At 48.0% G+C, this 20,959-nt stretch overlaps 2 protein-coding genes across 2 annotated transcripts in view; one reads left to right on the top strand and one right to left on the bottom strand.

Annotated features, from left to right (window-relative positions):
* Positions 1-3,012, bottom strand: part of FBXO32 (F-box protein 32) — a 29,879-nt gene extending 26,867 nt beyond the window's left edge. The window contains exon 1 of the mRNA XM_044244993.1: positions 2,658-3,012. Coding sequence (XP_044100928.1) covers positions 2,658-2,773 — 116 coding nt within the window. The 5' untranslated portion in view covers positions 2,774-3,012. The remainder of the gene's footprint in view (positions 1-2,657) is intronic.
* Positions 1-20,959, top strand: part of NTAQ1 (N-terminal glutamine amidase 1) — a 130,255-nt gene that overhangs the window by 96,077 nt on the left and 13,219 nt on the right. The gene's annotated exons all lie outside the window — the stretch shown is intronic.

Raw genomic sequence — 20,959 nt, 5'->3', positions numbered from 1 at the left:
GCTGAGATGGCTCATCCTGGGGATGGGGGAAGCAAGGGGGTTGTTGGTGAGAAGGGGCTCCTAGCTGGCATGGATTTAGTACTGTTCTGCTGTTGGAGAGGGACGGGGCTTGGAATGCAGAGACAATGGCCAGCAGAGTCCAGAGAAGGTGTGTGGCGCAGACACAGTGTGGTCGACACTAAACACTGTCCCCAGGTCAAAACACATTAAAGGCGCCCTTCTTTCCTGATCTCCTTCAGGCAGCTCACGGGATGGTACTTGGAACTAGAGAAGTGTACCCTGCCTCTGTAGTTCTCTGTTTTATTACCCTTTCCTCCCCCTTTTGAAAGGGTCTGCCTTTTGTTTTCTAACAGGAGAGGCATTCAACTTCACCTGTGTAGGCAGGGGTTCAGCCCAAACCTTACATCACAGAGAAACATCACCAAGGCTAAAAACAGTGGGGATATTTGAGACTACAAACTTAGGTCTCAGAAGGCCAACTGCTTTTAAGAAGTTGGCAGACGTCTCAGGCTAAGTAGGGAAGGGATTGTTTACAATTGGTGAAGGGAAAAAAAAAAGTACTCCACAAACAAACAGCCGGCTGCTTTGCTAGGAGCTACCAAATGATTCCTAAACTCTGACTCATCCTAGAGCCGCAGGGGGTCGGGATCTGTGTATTGATCACCATTTGTGATAACTTCAGCAGTGCCACAGTTTTGGCTCAGAGGGCAGGCAATGGGAGGAAAGAAAAGAGGCTCAGGAAGGGGACAGAGGGGTGTGAAGCTACCTGATCCCAGCCTCAGTTAAACTTGGGTAAGTTGAAACCAACTTCTGGTCTCCCATACTACCTCGAGAGAGGCACACTATTTGCTTCTAAGGGGATTGATAGCAGTTTATCTCCTGGAGCAGATGAAGTGTAACTATTTATAGGAACCAGAGGCTCTGGAGTTTGAATCCTCTCCTGCTGAGTGAGCCCAGGGGTCTGCAGCCTACAATTACAAGTAGGGGAGCCACGGGGACACCATTCAGCAGATCGTTGATGTCCCCCCTCCCCCACAAAGACTGAGAACTGCTGTACAGAAATAAAGTACCAAACTATCAGATCATTCCTTAGGAAGAGGAGGAAGGAACCTTCTGGTCTAGGGAGAATGATTTAGGCATCACTGGTGACTTGCATCCCTAAAAGGGAAGAGTCCAGTGATAGCCACTGGTCTTTTAATTTTGCTCTAAGTAAATTATCTGATTTTCCATAAATAAGATTTCTTATTTGCGCCCCAAATTCCACAGGAACTGCCTCAAAGTGTCTTTAACATAAGAGTTACACATGCTCTCATCTCTCCTGAAAGACCCCCAGGATTAAATGCTTTCTGGTTTTCTGTTTTTTTCATTGAAGACTAAGGAGTTTTAACACTTCACAAATCCCAGACACTTTGCGGGGGTTGGGGGTTAGTCTGGAGGTCCAGCTATCAAAATAACCATACTTTCTTGATAGTTTCCTTAAAATTGAGTGCCAGGGGCTCAGAAAATAAATAAATAAATAAATAAATCACTGGTAAATCTTGGTAAATGGGAACCCCGTCCAGTTACAGAACTCTCTACCAAAATCAATTTAAGGGCTCTGGTGCCAGTGGTTTCAACCAAAGGCTGAGAGAAAAGGCACCCAAGGATGGCTGGGCTGCACTGGTCCCCTGGGGACCCACTTTCATTGCCCTCCTCGCCTGTGCCAAATGGCGGGGATCTGGAAGTCGACTGTTCAGATCCTGGACTGACAGATTCCAGACCACTTAACTTATTAGACAGCACTCCTGCGGTATTATTAACCAGGCAGAGCACGCGATTGAGGGTAACTCGGCTTTTCCACCAGACTGACAGAGCCCAGGTGGGCTTTCTGCAGTGGACAGCCGTCACTTGAAATTATTCCGCCAGGAAACTGACCGAAAGGGCCACTGAGGAAACAGGTGCAAATGCTTCGTCCTCTCAGAAGCAGAAGTCTTGTGGGTTTCAGTCCCGCCTCCCTTCCCACCTCCGCAGCTCCGCAGCCGCAAGTCTTCACCCCGGTTCCTCAAGTCCGCCCCGCAAGCGCCGGTGCCCCAGGGACCATCTGGCCGTCCCTCCTGGTTACTCATCCTCCCTGCCCACTCTGCGGTCGCCTGTGCGTGGGAAGAGCCTGGAGGCGCTGGTCCCAGGTCCCATCGCGTCACCCGACTTGTGCCCACCTCCCTTGGGTGCCCCGAGCCCCGCCGCCCCAGCGGTGAAAAGTGCGCAGCCCACTCGCCCGCGCCCCCGCACAGGCACCCTGCGCGACTGGTGTCCTTAAGACCGGGGTCCCCTGAAGTTGTGTGCTTAAGTCTGAACGTTTGCGGACAAGATCCGCGATTGTCGTCAGATTCTCAGAGGGACCGGGGTTCTGTAAAGAGCTGTGCCCACTCGGAGACGCTGACCTTGAACAACAAGAAAAACCAAATTCCCCAAATCCCGTGCTCTGGCGACCTCTGCAGAAAGGGGTCGACTCCCCCCAACCCCCGCCCATTCCACCCTCCACCCCACCTCCCGGACCGGGGCTCCCTCCTCACTCTGTCCCAGTCCGGCCTGCCCCCCTCGCATTCACCCGCCTCGCGCCCCCGAAATCAGCCCAGGTCTGTTTCGCTGGGCTGGAAGGTGGTGGCGGATCCACCCACCTGCTGAGGTCGCTCACGAAGCTGCCGCTCTTCTCATCCAGGAAGCGCTTCCAGCCGTCGGCCGTCTTCACCCAGCTCTGCCCGGGGGACCGCCAGTCCTGCCCGAGGAATGGCATGGCACCGGGCACGACGCGACGGACTCGACGGACTGATGGACCGCACCGGCTGGACGGCCTCGGGGAACTGTCGCCCCAGGCGGGTGCTCCGGGGGCCCAGGCCGGCGAGGGCGCGGCTGCAGGGAAGCGGCGTGGAGGGCTCGGGGCTGCGGAGCCGGGTCCTGTGCTCGCAGAGGGCGCGGCGCTGGGGAGGGTCGCAGGGCGCGCGGGGCCGGCCGGAGTGCTGCGCGGCCAGCGCGGCCGCAGTATTTATCCCGGGCCGCTGGCTCCGGCCCTTTGTTGCCGGAAGAGCCGCCTGCTCCTGGCCCGGCCCCCCCCCGCCCGAGCCCACGTGGCTTTGTTTATGGGCTCGGCTTGTTTTCCGAGGCGCCCGCGGCTCCCGCTCCTCTGGCGGTTGCACAACCACGCGCCGGTGGAAACTTGAAGCCGCGCTGCCAGGCCCGGGCTCCCGCCGCCGCTCCGCTCCAGGCCCCCCCAGCGCCCGCTCCCCGCCCCCCGGGCGCAGCAGCTGCCGCCGCCGGGCGAGGCGAGCCCGGCTCTCGGGAAGCCGCGCCCCGTCCTCCCGCGGCTGCGGGGCTGGCGAGGTGCAGGAAGGAGGCCGGCGCGGCGTCTGGGTCACTCCTGGGCGGGGGTGGGGAGGAGGGATTACCCCCTCCCCCCCAGCCCCGAGCTGTCACATCGAGTCCCGCAATCACAACAGCCCTTGGGGAACGGGGTGGGGTGGCGGGTGGGGGGGGGGTACAGCACGGCGGGGCCGGACACAGGGCTGGGGGAGGGGGACGACAGCCTCCTGGCCTCAACCCAGCTCTGGGGCGGAAGGGGCACCCGCCCCCACCCCCGCGCCGGTCAGGCGGGGAGGGGACGTAGCCCCTACCCCACCCGCCCCCAAACTGTCGTTAACGGGTCCGCTGCCAGCCCGGGTCCGAGGGTGGCAAAGGAAGGACAGGGAGGCCAGGCGGCATCTGAGGCCCGCGGGGTGGGAGTGGAGAGCAGGGACAGTCCCCCATCCTACTCTCGGCACCCTGAGAGCGCAGCGCCCACGTCCGGGTCGCCTGGCCGCGCACTGCGCCGTCGCGAGCACGTTCGAGGCGCCGGGGGCTGAGCTTTTGTTTGGAGGAACCTCTGCACCCTCCTCTCCTTCCCGCGGCGCCGCAACCTCGGGGCTGTTAATGTCTCTCCGGGAGCTACCAGGCCAGGAGTTTTGTTTTGGCTCCGGTGAGCGTTCAGATAGAGGGACGCAGAAAGCCCCTTCGCCCGACCGACGGGGACTAAAGGAAGTGCGGCGATCAGGCCCTGCCCCGGCGCAGGTGCCCAGACCCTCACAGACTAGCTCCTTAACCTAATCGTCTTAAACTGGGGCAGGCGGCCAGTGGGGGAGCTACGCGGTTTTCCAGATGAGCGCGCAGAGGGCTCCAGAGATGAGTTAAGCCAGTGACTTCCCCAGGATGGCTAGCTGCTTCAGTCTTCAGTACAGTCTGAAGTTAGCCTGCTCAGTTTTACTTTTTGTTTGTTAACAATCCGTCCCTCTTCATCCGTCTCTGCAGAATGTAAACCCCTTGAGAGCTGGTCGGGCAGCCCAGCACCTTGCCAGGCCAAAACTGGACCTTCCATCGCTATTTGTTAAGTGTGTAGATGAATGGGAGGCCGTGGGAGGCTGCACCAGGATAGCTTCGTGCCCTTCCTGACTTAGAGCTATGATGCTTCACAGTCTGATCTGTTGAGCGACTAAGTTGCACAGAGCAGTCGCTTCAGGTTCAAATTGCATGCTCAAGAATTCCTCCATATTCCTTCCTCACAGCCATCTGCAAACATCTTCTGTTCTACAGACTCTGTGCAATCTTTAAGGCTTAGAAATTGTGCGTGCCCTGGGAGGGTGCTTGTTGGAGGGGGGAAGAGATGTTTTTATAAAGTCTGTTTTCAAGTAGCCAGAGTCTTCTGATTCAGGTTGCCCACCATAAATAATTTATTAGTGTGGTGATAGTAAAGCTTGCAAAAGATCCTAAACAAATGATGAACTCTATGATCAGGATAACAGATGGGACAATGTTGGGTTTGGCCTTTGTTGGAGAGAACTGTTTTCTGCAAGGGAGCAATATTAAGGGATGTGATTATTAAGGATGCCTGTTAGTTACATGTTGGCAAGCTACATCACTCGATACCACAGAAGGCGAGATTTGAGTTCTCATTCTGCTAGAGCATCATACTCTTATCTGACCTCGATGAATGACTTAAAATCTGGAGGCTCAGTTTTTTTGAGCTTCAGGAGAAAGATAGAGACTTAATGCTTCCCTTTCAGGATTATTTAGTGAGTGTTGCAAATGGGATTGGTGGTACTAGCTCTTTACTCCTCTTTGGTAATGTTACACACATGACCCATGGCCTCCTATTTCTTTGATTTTTTAAGAAGAGTATTTATTTATTTGAGAGAGCTCATAAGCAGGGGGAGGAGCAGAGAGGGGGAAGCAGACTCCCCGGCTGAGCAGGGACCCCAATGCGGGGCTTCATCCCAGAACCCTGGGATCATGACCTGAGAGCTGAAGGCAGATACTTAACCGACTAAGCCACCCAGCCGCCCTTAAACTTCTCTGATTCTTGACATTGGACTTGACCACATGACTTGCTTTGGTCAGTGGGGTGCTGGTGGACGTGTTGTGAGCAGAGGATGTGTGTGTGTGCTTGTCTGGTTGGTCTTGCCCTCTGTGTCTCTGCGAATGTCATGGCATGAATATACCATGGGTAGCCTTTGCTCCAGTCTTGGTTGCAGGATAGGATGCATGGAGCTGACACTCCAGTTGCCCCACAGCTACTTTAGGAAAAAAAAACAGTGTTTATTAATGCCACTGAGACTGCTGTGGTCTTTTGTTACATGGCCAGTAGCTACAAAGAGTTGAGTGGCCGAAAATTTGTCAAAGTTTTTTTAACTTTTAAAATTCAAGCATAAGTAGGAAATCACTCCCCCCTCCGCCCCCCGCCCCTTGGCTAAGAACACATCTCAGGAAGCCTCGGTGTTTGTCTCTAGTCTCTCAGCTCTATGCTCTTTAAAAAAAAAAAAAAAAAAAGAAAGTTGTGGCTCTCCTATCTTAACCCAGCCTTCTTCTGAAGTGTCAGTGATTGCTGTAGATTTCCTCCACCCCGAAAAATCTGACTTGACACTTCTTCAAACACATGGTTTCTGTTGGGAAGCCTTGGCATGCTGAGCCCCTCAGGATAAAGAATGTGCTAGGCCATGTGTAGAACAGCTACCTTCCTATCAGCTCCTGGCCTGACTTTGCCAAGTCCTGTGAGTGGAGGCCTTATCGTGACTGAGCCTTGAGAACCCCAAAGGCAAAGCGTCCGTGTCTTCGCTTTGGACCGAAGATCTAGAGGCAGAAGATGCTCCAAGAATTTCACAAGGCACAGACTGGGGAGGACCAGCGTGGCCGCATGGTTGGAGCAGGACACCCCATGGGAGCACCACGATGCGGAGTCTCTTAGCCTGGACACTGACCCTCTGCCTCTCCCAACAGCTTCATGCAACAGACTGTCCACATAATATGCTGTGTATTTGAGTTTTTAAAAATGTGTCTGCTTCTCCACTATGGCTGACAATTTCCTTGTGGGTAGGGCTGTGTCTCAGTGCTTTAGTCACGTGGTGTCTGTGACAGCTCTTGCTATGTGACTCGCAACCAATAAATAACCCCAAAAATGTGGTTGAACTACTCTGGGACGCTGTGATTCCCATGTCTTCATCTGTCGACATCTTATGACTCCTCAGGACTCAATAGGGGAGGGAGGCTGAAGGGTGGGCAGCCCCAAGTCCTACCCTGTGAGGCTGAGTCCTCCTTACCAGTTGGTGAGACACATAGAAGGTTAAAAGGTAGGATCTTAGGCAAAAAATGTTTTGAGTGTTTCAATGTTTGTTCCCCTCGTGGCAGATGCTAGCGGTGCTAGAGACCCTGCGTCAGGCACTTTGCAAATGTAATCCTGTTTCATACTTCTCACAAAAACCCGTAAGCTGGGTATTGTTATGCCCTATTTTGTAGACTAGGAAGCTGAGGCTCTGAAAATTTAGGTAGCCTGTCGAAGGTCAGCCAGCCAGTATGTGGTGAAACTCAAGCTGGTATCCAAGGTCTCTCTCCAACCCTATCTGCTGCCAGGTTGGGCTCACATCCTAGTTCTCCACTTAAATAGCTGTGTGACCTTGGACAAGTTACTTAACCTCTCTGTGTCACAGTTTCCTCATTTGTGAAATGGGAATAATGAGAGTGTCCACCTCAAAGGGTGTTGGGAGGATTTATTGAAATAATATATATATAAAAGTGCCTATCAAGGGGCCAGCAGCAATGATAATGAATATTCTTACCTTTAGGCAATGATCGTAATATTCCTTCAACTTTGACTTGCTTACGTTCATGTCTACCCACCAGATTTTAAGTTTTGAGGGCATGGAGCATAGCTTGCTTGGCTAATTTCCAGATGTGGGAAAAATAGCTTATGTTGGAGTAAATTATCCAATAAAATGATAGCTTGCCTATTATACGTTACTACTGACTGCACTTGACCTATGGAAATGGGCCTTATTCTGTTCAGGAGACTACCTTTCCAAAGGTAAGTCTGCTTACCTTTCCAAAGGTAAGCACAACATAATTTCAGCCTGCCCACTGTCCCACAAGGCTGTTTAGAGAATTTGTTTGTAGAAATGATGGAAAACGTGATAAATACAAAGTACTCTGTTTTTTCCTACCCCAAAATGACATTTGTTTATAGTTTTGGCTGAGAGACAGACTATTTCTCACTAAAATTCATTGGTATTTTGTTTGTTCATAGTTTCTCTTTCTGAAAGGGTATTTTTTTTTTTAATACTTATCAGCAGTAGTTGTAAGTTAAAAATAACTTCAGCTTGTTGGGTGGGGCAGGGTTTGGGATCCAGCAAATCTGCCGGCTCACCCTGACCAGTTAGAGCGAATTTTATGAAGGGGGAGCCCGAGGGACTCAGGCTATTAAATTTGACCTGTCAGTGTTGTCACAGGACTTTGTGTTTAATGCCACAGCAATTTGCATTTGACCTTACACCCTGTCTGTCTAGGGTGGGCCATCCTTGAAACAGTGTGAACTACGTCTGTTAGGTGTGTTTGAGTAGGAACTGTTGGCTGTGTGTTATTTTTGGGTCTCTGGCTGCCTTGAGTCCTGCCAACTAAATTAAAGTCGGTCAGACACATGTCACTGAAAATAGTCTCATTACTTTAATGAGAATCACTTGGCATTCCTCAAATGTGGGCCTGGTTCTGTTTTTGAGAGATGGTCAAGGGCATTTTGCTATAACCCTCCTTCTTTCATAGCCCCATTGTTCGATTTTAATGAAAATTCTTTTTTCCCCCCTTTCAATAGTAGTAAATAGGATTTGGAGGCGAGGCTGCTCACTTTTATACAATATAGAGAAATGAATGAAACCACATTTTACATGAGTATCCCAGATTTCCAGTGTGTTTTTATAAAAACACATTTTAGAACGAGGATGTTAAATTTGTTATGGATGTCAAGTTTTAAATACGGTGTCAGTGCCAGAAATTGGTTAAAACCATCCTATCTATAACCTTTCAAATGGGATCTTGAACAGTTGAGTAACACGTTTTAGTTCTGAGATTTCTCATGTACAAAAGTAGCTTGGCCTGAACTGCATCTAGACATTGGGTCTTGTGGGTTACTTACTTACTTACTATCACTAGTGTTTATATAATTTTGCAAGGTAAATATTTTTATCCCCATCTTATAGATGAAGAAACTAAGGCTCAGATATGTTAAACGTTTATTCACAGGTCTGCTGAAAAATCAGAACAAACTTTTAGAGAGGTTACCTAATCCAGTTCCCTCCTTTTATTCTTGAGAAGGCTAAGTCCCAAAAGAAGAGGAACTCACTTGAACACAGAGCTAGTTAGTAGTAGGCCTGGGAATTAGGCACCATGAGACAAAACCAACAGGGTTGGAATGTTTCATTAATCTTGCTGGACTGACCAATGTCCCTGAGAAATGTAAATTTTTTTTTTTAAAGATTTTATTTATTTATTTGACAGACAGAGATCACAAGTAGGCAGAGGCAGACAGAGAGAGAAGGGGAAGCAGGCTCCTGGCTGAGCAGAGCGCCCGATGTGGGGCTCGATCCCAGGACCCTGGGATCATGACCTGAGCTGAAGGCAGAGGCTTTAACCCACTGAGGCTCCCAGGCGCCCCAAGAAATGTAAATTTTGATGTGGAATTATTTACACACTACAGTGATCAGATTTTATTAGGACTTGTCACCAGTGAGTTTGCTCGGGAGGGTATAAGAAAAACAACTTGACCCCCTAAAGAGGCTTCTCCTCCAAATTAACCAGTATCCTAGAGAAAGAATAAAGTTGAAAAATCAGGCATCGTGTAAGGTTCTTACCTGACTGTCGGATTGAAAGCAGATCTGTGGTTTGTTACATTTTGACAGATTGTCGCAATCACTGCATGTTTTGACTTGTCAACCCTGGTGACTGGAGAAGTGGTTCGTGAGTCATACGGAGTGTGTTTCCTCCTAGGAGTTAATTACTGAATTGTCAAATCCTGGAGAAGTCACTTAACCTGTTCGGGGTTCTGTTTTCCATTGATAGACACACCTGCTGCAGAGATGGTTGTAGGAGTCTCTGGGCATCATTGATTGAAGGGTGATCATTAACCCCGATTGCAAATTTTCTTTGGGGAAATAGGAAAACACAAGTCTCTCCTGTCTTTCTTGGGTGGCCGCCTGCCATACCCGTCATTTTCTCACAGAAAGCAAAAGTCTATGGATGTGTTCTGCACACTACGTAGGCCTGGTGGCTGCCACGTATCAAAGAATCAAGGTGTCAAGGAGGTCTCAGCGTACATGGAACTGAATTTCTAAGTTGTGGTCCAGAAAATGAAAACCATCTTACCAGCCTGTCTCATATGGTTCAATAAAAATAAAATGAGACCGTGAGGTTTTTTTTTTTTTTTTTTAAACAACAGTACATTCATTTCAGGAAGAAGAATGTAATTTAAAAATAAGTACAGAATGTTCATCTCCTTTCCCATTCTGACTACAGCCTCAGAAATCCAGTCCCTTAAGGGACATAATATTTTCAACCAGGGTTTACTGTTGATAGTAATTTAAGAAATAATTTAGTCCTTTAAACATCTGCTTTGCTAAAAATGGTATTGTATAAAAGTTTTTGTTAAGTGTCTTCAAATTGTGTATTTATTAAAGAGATGGGGCATAAATTAGATTTTTTTCTCTCCTCTGTCAACTCAGTGAAAGGAGGGGTTATCTTTAGTTCTGGTTTTGATCATTTTACAGACTATAAAATTTATTATAGAATATCATTCATTCCTGGTCTCAACAGAGTACTTCATGCCTTTGCTAAGTTCCTGGTTCCTTTGCTATGTTCCTTAGAACATTTACTCTCGGGGAGTGTCTAGGGTAAAGAGAAAGAGAGAGAGAGACATACAAATATGTATTCCTAAAATTATGTGGCATCTGCAGTAATAAGGATTTGCATGGGGTTTTCTGGGACACCCGCAAGGATAAATCAGTGACCCAACCTAGAACCATCAGGTAAGGCTGCTAGGAGTTGCTCCTGAGCTCGGTCCTAAAGGATGAGTAGGAAATGATGAAGTAAATGGAAAGAAATTTGAGAATGGGGTGGGCATCCGGATAAAGAAAACAGGAACAGTGGTGGGGTGGGTGGGGAGGGTTGAAGGCCTGGGGGGCGGATATTGAAGGACAGAGTGTGGTGAGGCGAGCTGGGGATGGCGAGGTGGGTGGGGTAGGTTGCAGAGGGCTCCGTGTGGTCTGGGAGAAAGCTGGGGCTTTATCTCAAGTGGTGGGAGGTGCAGAGAGCTGTCAACAGGGGAGTGACTCAGGTAGGTTGTGAGGTTGTGCTGTAATAGAGATCCCTTGGCGGAGGGTGGAGGGGCACATGGGAGAAGTACGTTGCATGGACTAGAGACAGGTCAGGAGGATGTCACTGTTTCCGGGCAGCGGCTGATGAGCACCAGAGCCAGGAGGGTGGTAGCTGGGATGGTGAGGAGGGGATAAAGCTGAGACTCCTGTAGGGGGCAAACACGCAGGACTTGGTGACTGAGTCCATGCAAGTGATGAAGAAAGGGCAGTGCCAAGGAGGGCTTTCCAGACTCCTTTCCTTTCCTTCCTTTCTCTCTCTCTTTCTCAGTTTCTTTCTCTCTTTCTTTTCCTTCTTCCTCCCTTCCTCCCTCCCTCCCTCCTTCTCTTCCTCTCTTTCTTCCCTCTCTCCCTCCCTTCTGTTCTCTTTCCTTCTTTCTTTCCTTCTTTCTTTTTCCCTTCTTCCCTCCATCCATCCCTCCCTCCTTCCCCCATCTTTCCCTTCCTCTCCCCTACTTCCCCCTCCTTCCTTCCTCCCTTCCTTCCTCTTTCTCTTTTTCTTTCTTTCCTCTATGCCCAGTGTGGGGCTTGAACTCATGACCTCATCAAGTGCCAGATTCTACTTTAGGTGGAAGAAGAGACAAAAGGTTGGGTGGAAGGCTGAGGACTGAGTCTCAAGGTTCTGAGCGAGACCTCACTTTCACTGGTTTCAGGGCCACCAACAGGAGGAACTCTGTTTCCTCTGCCCTGGGAAGATGGCCTGTGTTGAGGGAGGGATTTCTTTCTAATTGCCCGGGCCTGCCTAGGGAGGAGGCAGGACCTGCAGGAACGTTTAGAACAACATTCAAAGGGGATCTTCTCTTTCTGTCCTCCAATCTTGGATCCGTCTTGAAATTCCTTGAAAAATGTTATGTGTATATATAATGCTCTTCTCACTATAAATAAGTTATAACAAACTTTCTTTTAAACAAAGAAGCAGAGGTGCCTGAGAAGGAAGGATGCCTGGGTAGCTCAGGGGGTTAAAAGCCTCTGCCTTCGGCTCAGGTCATGATCCTGGGGTCCTGGGATCGAGCCCCGCATCGGGCTCTCTGCTCGGCGGGGAGACTGCTTCCTCCTCTCTCTCTCTGCCTGCGTCTCTGCCTACTCGTGATCTCTGTCTGTCAAATAAATAAATAAAATCTTAAAAAAAATAAAGAAGCAAAGAATGAAATTGCCTAACACCAGCAAGTGAAAGGGTGGGTGGTGAAAATTTGTTTTACGTATGTATTTTTATGTATATATTTTTACCATCTAGTTTGTACTGCCTGCTAGCCCCCTGATTTGGGGCAGAGAGGGGGGATGCCTCATGTATCTTGGTGGGAGGTAGTGCTGACTTCCAAATTCAGGATCTGAAGGGACTAGATCTTCTCTGTCCCTGCTGTGTTCCGGTCAGGGGCAGGGGCAGGCATGTGACTGGGCTGGACCAATCACACACACTCTCCTGCAGAAGTGATGGAAGCAGGTTTGGTGGTTCCTGGTGGGAGGGCATTCTTGGCCAGCGGCGCTGGAGGGATGCTGACCCCGGTCAGCCCCTGCTGCAGCAGCTTTGCCATGATCCTTGCTGTCTGTCCTCTGGAGCTCTCAGTTCTTGCCTCAGTTTCCAATGCCTGTTTTTTCAGCCTCTTGCTGATGCTATGGACCCCGATAGTCTTCCAGTAAAATCTTTGCACTTAGAAGAGCCGGGGTCAGTGTCTGTTGCTTGCTTCCAGTACTGTCACGGTGTGGAGAGGCATTCGGAGCACACACACATTGTCTCTTCTGCCCATCACCCCTCCCAGCCCCCATGGTCTCATGTCCTTAAGTGCACACTCGGGCTAACCACTGAAATAGACCAGAGAGGATGACTTGTAAGTATTAGGACTTACCTAAAGAAATCATCTGCTGAGGAGACTGGACTCAAGCCCAGACAGAGGATTTGGCTTGCACAAAATGGGAAGATTTAGAAATATGGAGACAGAGAAGAATGTTGAGCTATCCCTGTGTGAAAGTAAAAGCTGAGGAACTGAAAAGCCCAGAGCTATAGATTTTTCTTATAAACCTGTGGTATGAACTTCATCAGAAGAGCGAGGCTGAACCCCGACAAAGTTCAGCTGGTGATATCTTATAAATTCCCCTACGGTACACATTCTGTTACATTTTCTACAATTGATGCTTCAGGTGTGGAATTTAGCTTGAAGGCAGGAGGAAGGAGTAACATTTATTGAATACTTGTTGTGTGCCTTTTGTCTACATTGGTTTATTTAAGTCACCCCCCAAACCCTACAAGGTAGGTATAATATCCTTATTTTATTCACAGGGAACCTGCACAGTTAGAAATCACAAGCTCCCAAGTGGCAGAGCTGGGATTTCAATCCAGGACTTTTAATTCTAAAGCTTGTCCTCTTTTCATGAGCTGATTCTGCCTGCCAAGGTTGATGTAAGGGCAAGAGAGAGAATAAGGACAGAGAAAGCCGACTTTTAGACCTTGGAAAGAAAATCCTTCTTTCGTGAAAGTGAGACTCAGGACCGGAGACATGGCCAACTGGTTTTTGTCATCGCTGCCATTGTGTTTTTGGAGGCTCTTTGATTGTCTTGGTATCCTACCTCTAAATAACCAAGGAGCTTAACTTTATGACAAAAGAAGTATAGCACTGGGTGCTTGCGGGCAAAGTGAGCTGATGTGACTGTGTAACCCATCACTCAGAAGCTTGCCAGGACTGTCAAATGACCTTCTAAAGGCTGCTGGGGAGTACTGTTCTCCAAGTTCAGGGCTCCCATCTTACAGAACGCAGCAAACAGAGTGTTTCCCCCGTGTCCAGAGAGGGGAAGTGGGAGTAGCCCCGTGTCACTTTTAGTCTTTTATACCTGACAAGCCCCACCTAGAGCACTTTGGCTTCCCATCCCTGAAATCTTGTGTTGGTGGGCTTGGAGATTCCGGTTTCCATCAGAGAGCACAAACACGGTTCCGTTCAAGTTGAAGCTCTAACTACCCTTAGCCATTTGCGTCTCCTCCTGCCATGGAGCCAACAATGGACAGAAGGTTAATGTATTGACTGGAGGGACGGATCCTAATTATCAAGGGAAATAGGTTACCACGACCCAATGAAGGCAAGAGAAAACATATCCAGAGCCCAGAAGGCTCACTGGGTCAATTTTTAGCACTGCCATATGTAATAATAATGGTTAGTGGAAACCCATGATAATCCAGTCAGTACAGGGTCACTAAAGGCTGATTACCAGGAACTGAAGAGTTGACATATCCTATCGGGTCACAAAACTCCAACCACTGGTGCTGCTGAGGGAGAAGCTGGAATGGTGGTGGTAGAGGGATTGCCAACTTTTTTTTTTTTTTTTAAGATTTTATTTATTTATTTGACAGACCAAGATCACAAGTAGGCAGAGAGGCAGGCAGAGGCGGGTGTGGGGGGGCTGGTTTGGGGGTGGGCTCCCTGCTAAGCAGGGAGCCCTATGCGGGGCTTGATTCCAGGACCCTGGGATCACGACCAGAGCCGAAGGCAGCTGCTCTGCCCTGATTTCAGCCTGACTGGTCTCTGAAAATCACTTGCTTCCGCTTGCCCCCAGGACCCAGAAGTAGTAGCAACTTCCTACTGCCTTCCCCTCAACTCTACCCACACCTCTGCAACTGATCCCTTCATTAAAATCTCTGAAGTTAAACCATTTGCGTAGAGTTTGGTAACCTGCTGGGCCCCTGCGTGAAACAAATTGGGAGCTGATTTCATTTTCCTGAAGCATAAAATGATCATTTTATTCATTTTATTGATGCGGTCTTCATTTTCCCAGAGGCTGTGTAGTGGTGTTTCTTGAAAAAGCAAGGATTCCTACAATATTTAAATCAGTTTGATCTACAAATGTTCGATTTATGTGCAACCTTCCAGGAAGAAGGCAAGCCAGAAATAATACAAAATAAGGGGGGGGTGCTATTTTAAAAGTCTCCTTTACCTAAGAAAGTTAGGAAAATAGACTTTTCTCCTAGCATTATGGCAAATAACATCATTTTTTTGGTTAAATGGGAAAGTTGATTTCTACAGACATGTAATAGAATTCAGCTGTTACTCTACCTTTTTTTTTTTCAACTGCCTGTCATCAAGTTATAATCCTCAGGATATGCAGTAATCATATTTATTCCATCATTTATTCCTTCTTCAAGCTTTTATTTTGTACTTAGACAAAGTCCTGTCATTGGAGAAGCAAAGATGAATGGGGCACGGCCCTTGCTCCCCAGACATAGGCTAATTGCAGGCAGAGAGCCATGGGTCAGTTCATTCCAGTCGTTGCTTTTCAGTGTCTCCATAAGTAAAAAATAAAAAACAAAAACAAAACAAAACAAAAAAAAACACAACTTCCCCAAACAAAAAATGAACTTTTATTCATTCAGCAAGTTTTTGTTGAACACTTGCAATGTGCCAGTGCTAGGTTCTGGAGGTACAAGACTGAAAGGAAAAATTCAGAAAACAAAGTCTCCAAAATACATGAAACAAAAACAAAAACAAAGCAAAAAAAAAGAAAACCCAACAAATAAGCAAAACTGCCCCAACACCCTAAAACATATACTCAGAGGGTCTCCTGTAGTAATGGCATTTCCAGTTCAGGGAGCTAGTGCTGAGCTGGTATGAGGAATAAATGAGATGTTCATGGAGCAGCAGGCATGTAGTAGATGCTTAATGAATGCTAGAGATTATGAGCACCTACTGGGGAGACAGACCCATTGCACTGAAATGGATGTGTAGGATATCTGTGCAAAAGAGTAGAGGAGCATAGAGGAGGAAGGAACTTACTCTGTTCTGGGGAAGTCAAGGAAGGTTCTAGAGGAGAGGGGGCAGCTGAAGGACAAATCTCATTTCACCATAGAAAGGACAAGGGAGGATGACATTCAGGCAGAGGGTGAAGCTGTGCAGGAGTGAGAGAGCCCGGGGTGTTTGGGAAAAGCTGTTGACTCAGTGTTGTTGGAGCAGAGGTTGCACGGAAGGAGACAGGAAATGAGTCTGGAAGGCAAGTTAGAACCTGATTGTGAAGACCCTCGTCTATGATATGGAGGGCAGAGAGCCCTTTGGAAGGAAGGTGGATGTCTTGTGTAGTGCTCAACCCTACAGCGCTGGAGACATGCCGGAACGAGTGTGTCTATCCTTGTAGGTGGGCACTCTGTGGTCTTGTGCTCTCAACAGTTTTGAAGTCTGAAGCAGCATTAGGAGTCCCTAAAGCTGGGGAGCCCAGTGGATCCAGACAGCTGTTCCACAGTACATTCTCCAAACGTGGTATAGGATCACGTGTTTAAATGGCGTCCCTCCTCAGCAAGACTTTTCCAGAGAAAGCACACAGATCAGATCACGTGTGACAAAATCATTGTATTTGTGACATAGCAAAAATACAAGATACAACACGAAGACCACCCCTATAAGCTGCTGGGATTGGTAGGTGTCAGAGAATGGATGTCAAGTGCTCCCTTATTTTTCTTATCTATCTTCCAGAACCAAAGGGAAGGCACGGGGCCGAACAACAGATCAACAGTCTATGAAATAACAATTTATTGAGCACATAGAGTGGATCATGTACAGTGCTAGCTGCTGGATTCAAAGATGAATAAAATGAGGTCTCTCGTCTGGCAGGAGCTCACAGATGAGCGAAGGAGGGAGCTGTGTCTTTACACCGAGTGTCTTCCTTGTGTCAGGCAGGGTGTTGGTTTCCGTCCACCATCCCGTAACGACCATGAGAAGCAAGTATAGTCATCCTCACTCTCAGCTGTGAGAATGAAGGTTTTTGGAAGCCGAGGTATTTGCCTGACGTTTCATAGCTGGGATATCACTTAGGATCCCTGCAGGCAACAGATGAAACACTCAGGTGAGGTAAGTGAGAGCAGTTCATTAAAGGGACAGTTTACAATGGTGTGGACAGGGAAACCAACAAGGGTGGCAGAGCAGTGTGGGACAGCGGTGGGGAGGAATATTCCCACGGTAAGACTGTGAAGAACAAGTGGGAAGCAGTTACAGGAACCTGGATGGTTGTAGGAGAGGCCGCCAGAGAAGACCAGTGGCCTTTGATAAAAGATACGGTCAATCCCAAGACTTGGGACAAAGGATTCAAGGGGAGTAAGTACATTGACCTCACTTTCTTCTTACCCTTCAATCTCCCACTCACCCCTCCCATTGATAAACCCAACCAGGAAGCTCGAAGCAGCTCGAGGGCAAGAATGCCACCGATGCAGCCTCCTGGGGCCCAGAACAAGGCAGAGAAGGGCAGAGTGTTGAGTCTGGAAAGGCGAATGGGAAATAGCCAGCACAACTGGTGAGGCATAAAGAGGGGGTTGACCCCCCCCACTTTTTCTGACTTTCTGGCTCACCTTCGCAATTACCTGTCCGCAGGATTAAACAACTCAGGAAAGTGGGGTGGACACATGTTGTTTTGGGCATCCATTGCCTCCCTTCTTTTGGTAACAGCACCCCTCCTTGATACTAACCGTGTGTGTGTGTGTGTGTGTGTGTGTGTGTGTGTGTGTGTAGGTGACAGGGTGGGCACGTGGCCCAAGTGAAGCAGTTCTCCACAGAGCAGGGTTGGTGGCTTGGTGAAACCCACCCTGAATGTTCAAAATGTCACAACTTCCTGTGACTAGCACCAGAGGTACACTCTCCACAATGGGGACAAGGGGGTTTTGGGCCACAGGGCGTGCTGGGGGAGCCACAGCTTTAGCCAGCCTGTTTCCTCTTAGGAGATGCATTTGGGTTTGTGGTGATGGGATTCTGCCCATCCAGGGTGAGGACCCATTGAAGCTCCTGATTCGCAAACAGTACCTTTGTTGAGGTAGTTCGTGTCAACCAGACATTGAGGTTCTTTTTTTAAAAACTGTGTTATGTTTGGCACCATATAGTACATCATTAGTTTTTGATGTAGTGTTCCATGATTCATTGTTTATGTACAACACCCAGGGCTCCATGCAATCCGTGCCCTCCTTAATACCCATCACCGGGCTCACCCATCCCCTCACTCCCCCCAAAACCCTCAGTTTGTTTTCAGAGTCCACAGTCTCTCATGGTTCTCTCCCCCTCCAATTTCCCCCCAATTCACTTTTCCTTTCCTTCTCCTAATGTCCTCCATGCTATTCCTTATGCTCCACAAGTAAGTGAAACCATATGATAATTGAATCTTTCTGCTTGAGTTATTTCACTCAGCATAATCTCCTCCAGTCCTGCCTATGTTGATACAAAAGTTGGGTATTCATTTTTTCTGATGGAGGTGTAATATTCCATTGTATATATGGACCGTATCTTCTTTATCCATTCGTCTGTTAAAGGGCATCTCGGGACTTTCCACAGTTTGGTGACTGTGGCCTTGCTGCTATGAACATTGGGGTGCATGTGGCCCTTCTTTTCACTACATCTGTATCTTTGGGGTAAATACTCAGCAGTGCAATTGCCAGGCCATAGGGTAGCTCTATTTTTAATTTTTTGAGGGATCTCCACACTGTTTTCCCAAGTGGCTGTACCAGTTTGCATTCCCACCAACACTGTAAGAGGGTTCCCCTTTCTCCACAACCTCTCCGACATTTGTTGCTTCCTGCCTTGTTAATCTTTGCCATTCTAACTGGTGTAAGGTGGTATCTCGGTGTGGTTTTGATTTGAATTTCCCTGATGGCCAATGATTACGAACATTTTTTCATGTGTCTGCTAGCCATTTGTATGACATTGAGGTTCTGGGAACAATTTCTTACTGGGCTACAAACACCATCTTGTTATATAGTCGTCTATCTCTCAATCATCTCACATAAATATAACTTGTTATGTAACGCCAGGTATCACAATGGGCATTAAAATTTTAGCCATGAAATGATGACGGATGTGAAGGCTTCTTTAGCCTTTCTAGAAGGTCTGGGAGGGGCTGAGTGCAACCCTAGCCAATCATCGTCTTGGATATAGTGAGGCATTCGGGGCACGTGACCCAAACAGAGTGAATTGCAGGACCCGCGTTATGGTGCTAGGAAGTCTCTTTTCTGTCTGGGTCGCAGAGGATGGGACATGCTGGCAGCCTTCTTGTTTCCAACAGAGAAGCTGGAGAGAATGGAGTTAACACAGAGTATGGCTGGCTGAGGATACAGACTTGAGTGACCAACTGACCCCAGACTGTCCTGTGGTTAAAACTTAAAGTCCCACATCCTAGGAGCCCACTCAGCCCTGGGCAGACTGAGACAGTCTCTACCTCAGGGACAGAGCGAGGTATGTCTGGTGATATCACTGGAGCCCCAAGTCCCAGCCCTGCTTCTGGACTTTCACTGGCTTCTGTCTTTTGCAACCAGATGGGTCCCGACTGAGTCAGAAATGGGCAGCTTACGGGACAGGAGCATGTGGGTCATTTGGACCAAATCATTGAAGTCTTCCAGTACTCCTTGATTTCCCCATCTTTAAGTTGAGTGTCTGGATGACTTTTATGTCCTCTCCCAGTCCCATAAAATTGATGCCTCTGTGTCAGTCCAGTCTTGCAAACCCCCACCCCCTCCACCTCTTAACATTAAAACAAAACAAAACAGAACAAACCTGCTGTGCGGAGCGTTCCAAGATCCAAGCAGTTTGCTTGAGCCGATGTTATCATCCCCTGGCACAATTTTACCTAGATGAAAGTGAGGACTATTAGAATATCTCCTTGCAACTTTTATGTGGGAAGAGGGCTGGAACACTAGGCATGAAATGGTATTTATTTTGCTTGTGATACGAAACAGCTGGAGAGTCTTCATGAATCAGGTATGTTGCTCTTCGGCAGGGACAAATCTCGGGCGAGCTTTTGCAGGCGACCTGAGACAGAATGTGTTCTAAACCACAGCTCTCCTTGTCTGGGAGGCAGGATTCCTGGGTCCCAGAGCAAGCACTTCATTACTTAGTGGTTAAGAGTTGATGATACATTTTAACACATATTAACATATGTATTCCCTTCACCTGTAGCATACTTCCCTAGGTACTGGGTTTTATTTGACTAATTTCCACTAATTCTTCAGGTCTTTTATTAAATGTTGCTATGGAGCTTTTACTGGCATGCCTTAGAACAGCTTGGTTACCATAGTAATCATGGTGAAGCAGGATAGATGTTGGCTGTCAAGCACACCTTCTCCTCCTCCCCCTGCCCCTGTCTTTCTGCAACTGCTCCTCCTTCACTTTTGGGGCAAACTCCCCCTTTCCTGTGTGGTTCCAGTGGGGCTGTTAATCTCATGACCACTTACCTCCCTATGAGGGTTGCCAGGTAACCATGCTGAGCCAATCACGGTCCCCATTCCCCATCCCTTATCCTGCATGGTGATTCATCCATAGACAGGCATTAGGCATGTGACCTAAGTGGAGACAATGAGAGTCTTCTCTGGAATTGACTTAGGGGGATCTGGAGAGAGGGAAGGTCCTTGCAGTGCATCTGCTAAATCAGAAATGTGTGCACCTAGGGATCCTAGAGGGTGTCTTAGCAGCACTGAGAAAAACGATGGGCATTAAAAGGGAAAGAAGTCAGGGCACAAAGGGAACAGCGATGAATGGAATAGGAATGGGAGCCCTCTTTAGAGAGAGCGTCCAGACATCAGGAAACAGACCCTTTTCAAGCGTACAGTTCAGTGGTTCTTGGTGTAGTCACAGGTTGGTGCAACCATCGCTACAATCTAGTTCCAGAACATTTGCATCACCCCAGAAAGAAACTCTGTCACCTTTAGCAGTCACTAAAGGTCCTACTAAAGTATGTCCCCCCGTCCCTGGTCTCTGGAGACCAATTATCTCCTTTCTATCTCTATAGATTTGCCAGTTCTGGAGATTTCATCTGAATAGAATCATACCGTCTGTGGTCTTTTGTGTCTGCTCTCTTTCACTCCGTGTAATTTTTCAAGGTTCATGCATGTGGCAGCATGTGTCTGTGCATCAGTTCTCTTTAGAGCTGAATAATATTCCCTTGTGTGCACATTTCACATTTTGTTTCTTCAGTATCTGTTGCTATACATTTGGCCTGTTTGGACTGTCACGAATTATACTGCTATGAATTTTCCCCAGATCTCACACAATTGTAATAAATTATTTCCATGACAATTTGTTAATGTCTGCGTTTCCCATCAGACTATTATGTGGGAGCACAGAACAGCTTACATAGTGTCTAATGATTAGTAGGTGTTCAGTGGTTATGTAATAAGGGGAAGAACATAAGAGTATGATCCCGATTTTACAGACGGGGAAACTGAGGGTTAAGGAGATTAACTTGTCTAACAACTAGTGTGTCCATCACAGTTCTTCACTATAAACAACAGAAGCCAACTCTGGTTGATTGAAGAAAAGGACCTAATG

This window comes from Neovison vison, chromosome 4, assembly GCF_020171115.1.
Source record: "Neovison vison isolate M4711 chromosome 4, ASM_NN_V1, whole genome shotgun sequence".
NCBI classification, from domain to species: domain Eukaryota; kingdom Metazoa; phylum Chordata; class Mammalia; order Carnivora; family Mustelidae; genus Neogale; species Neogale vison.
The sequence above is the reverse complement of the archived record's forward strand: the minus strand, read 5'-3'. Positions and strand labels throughout refer to the sequence as shown.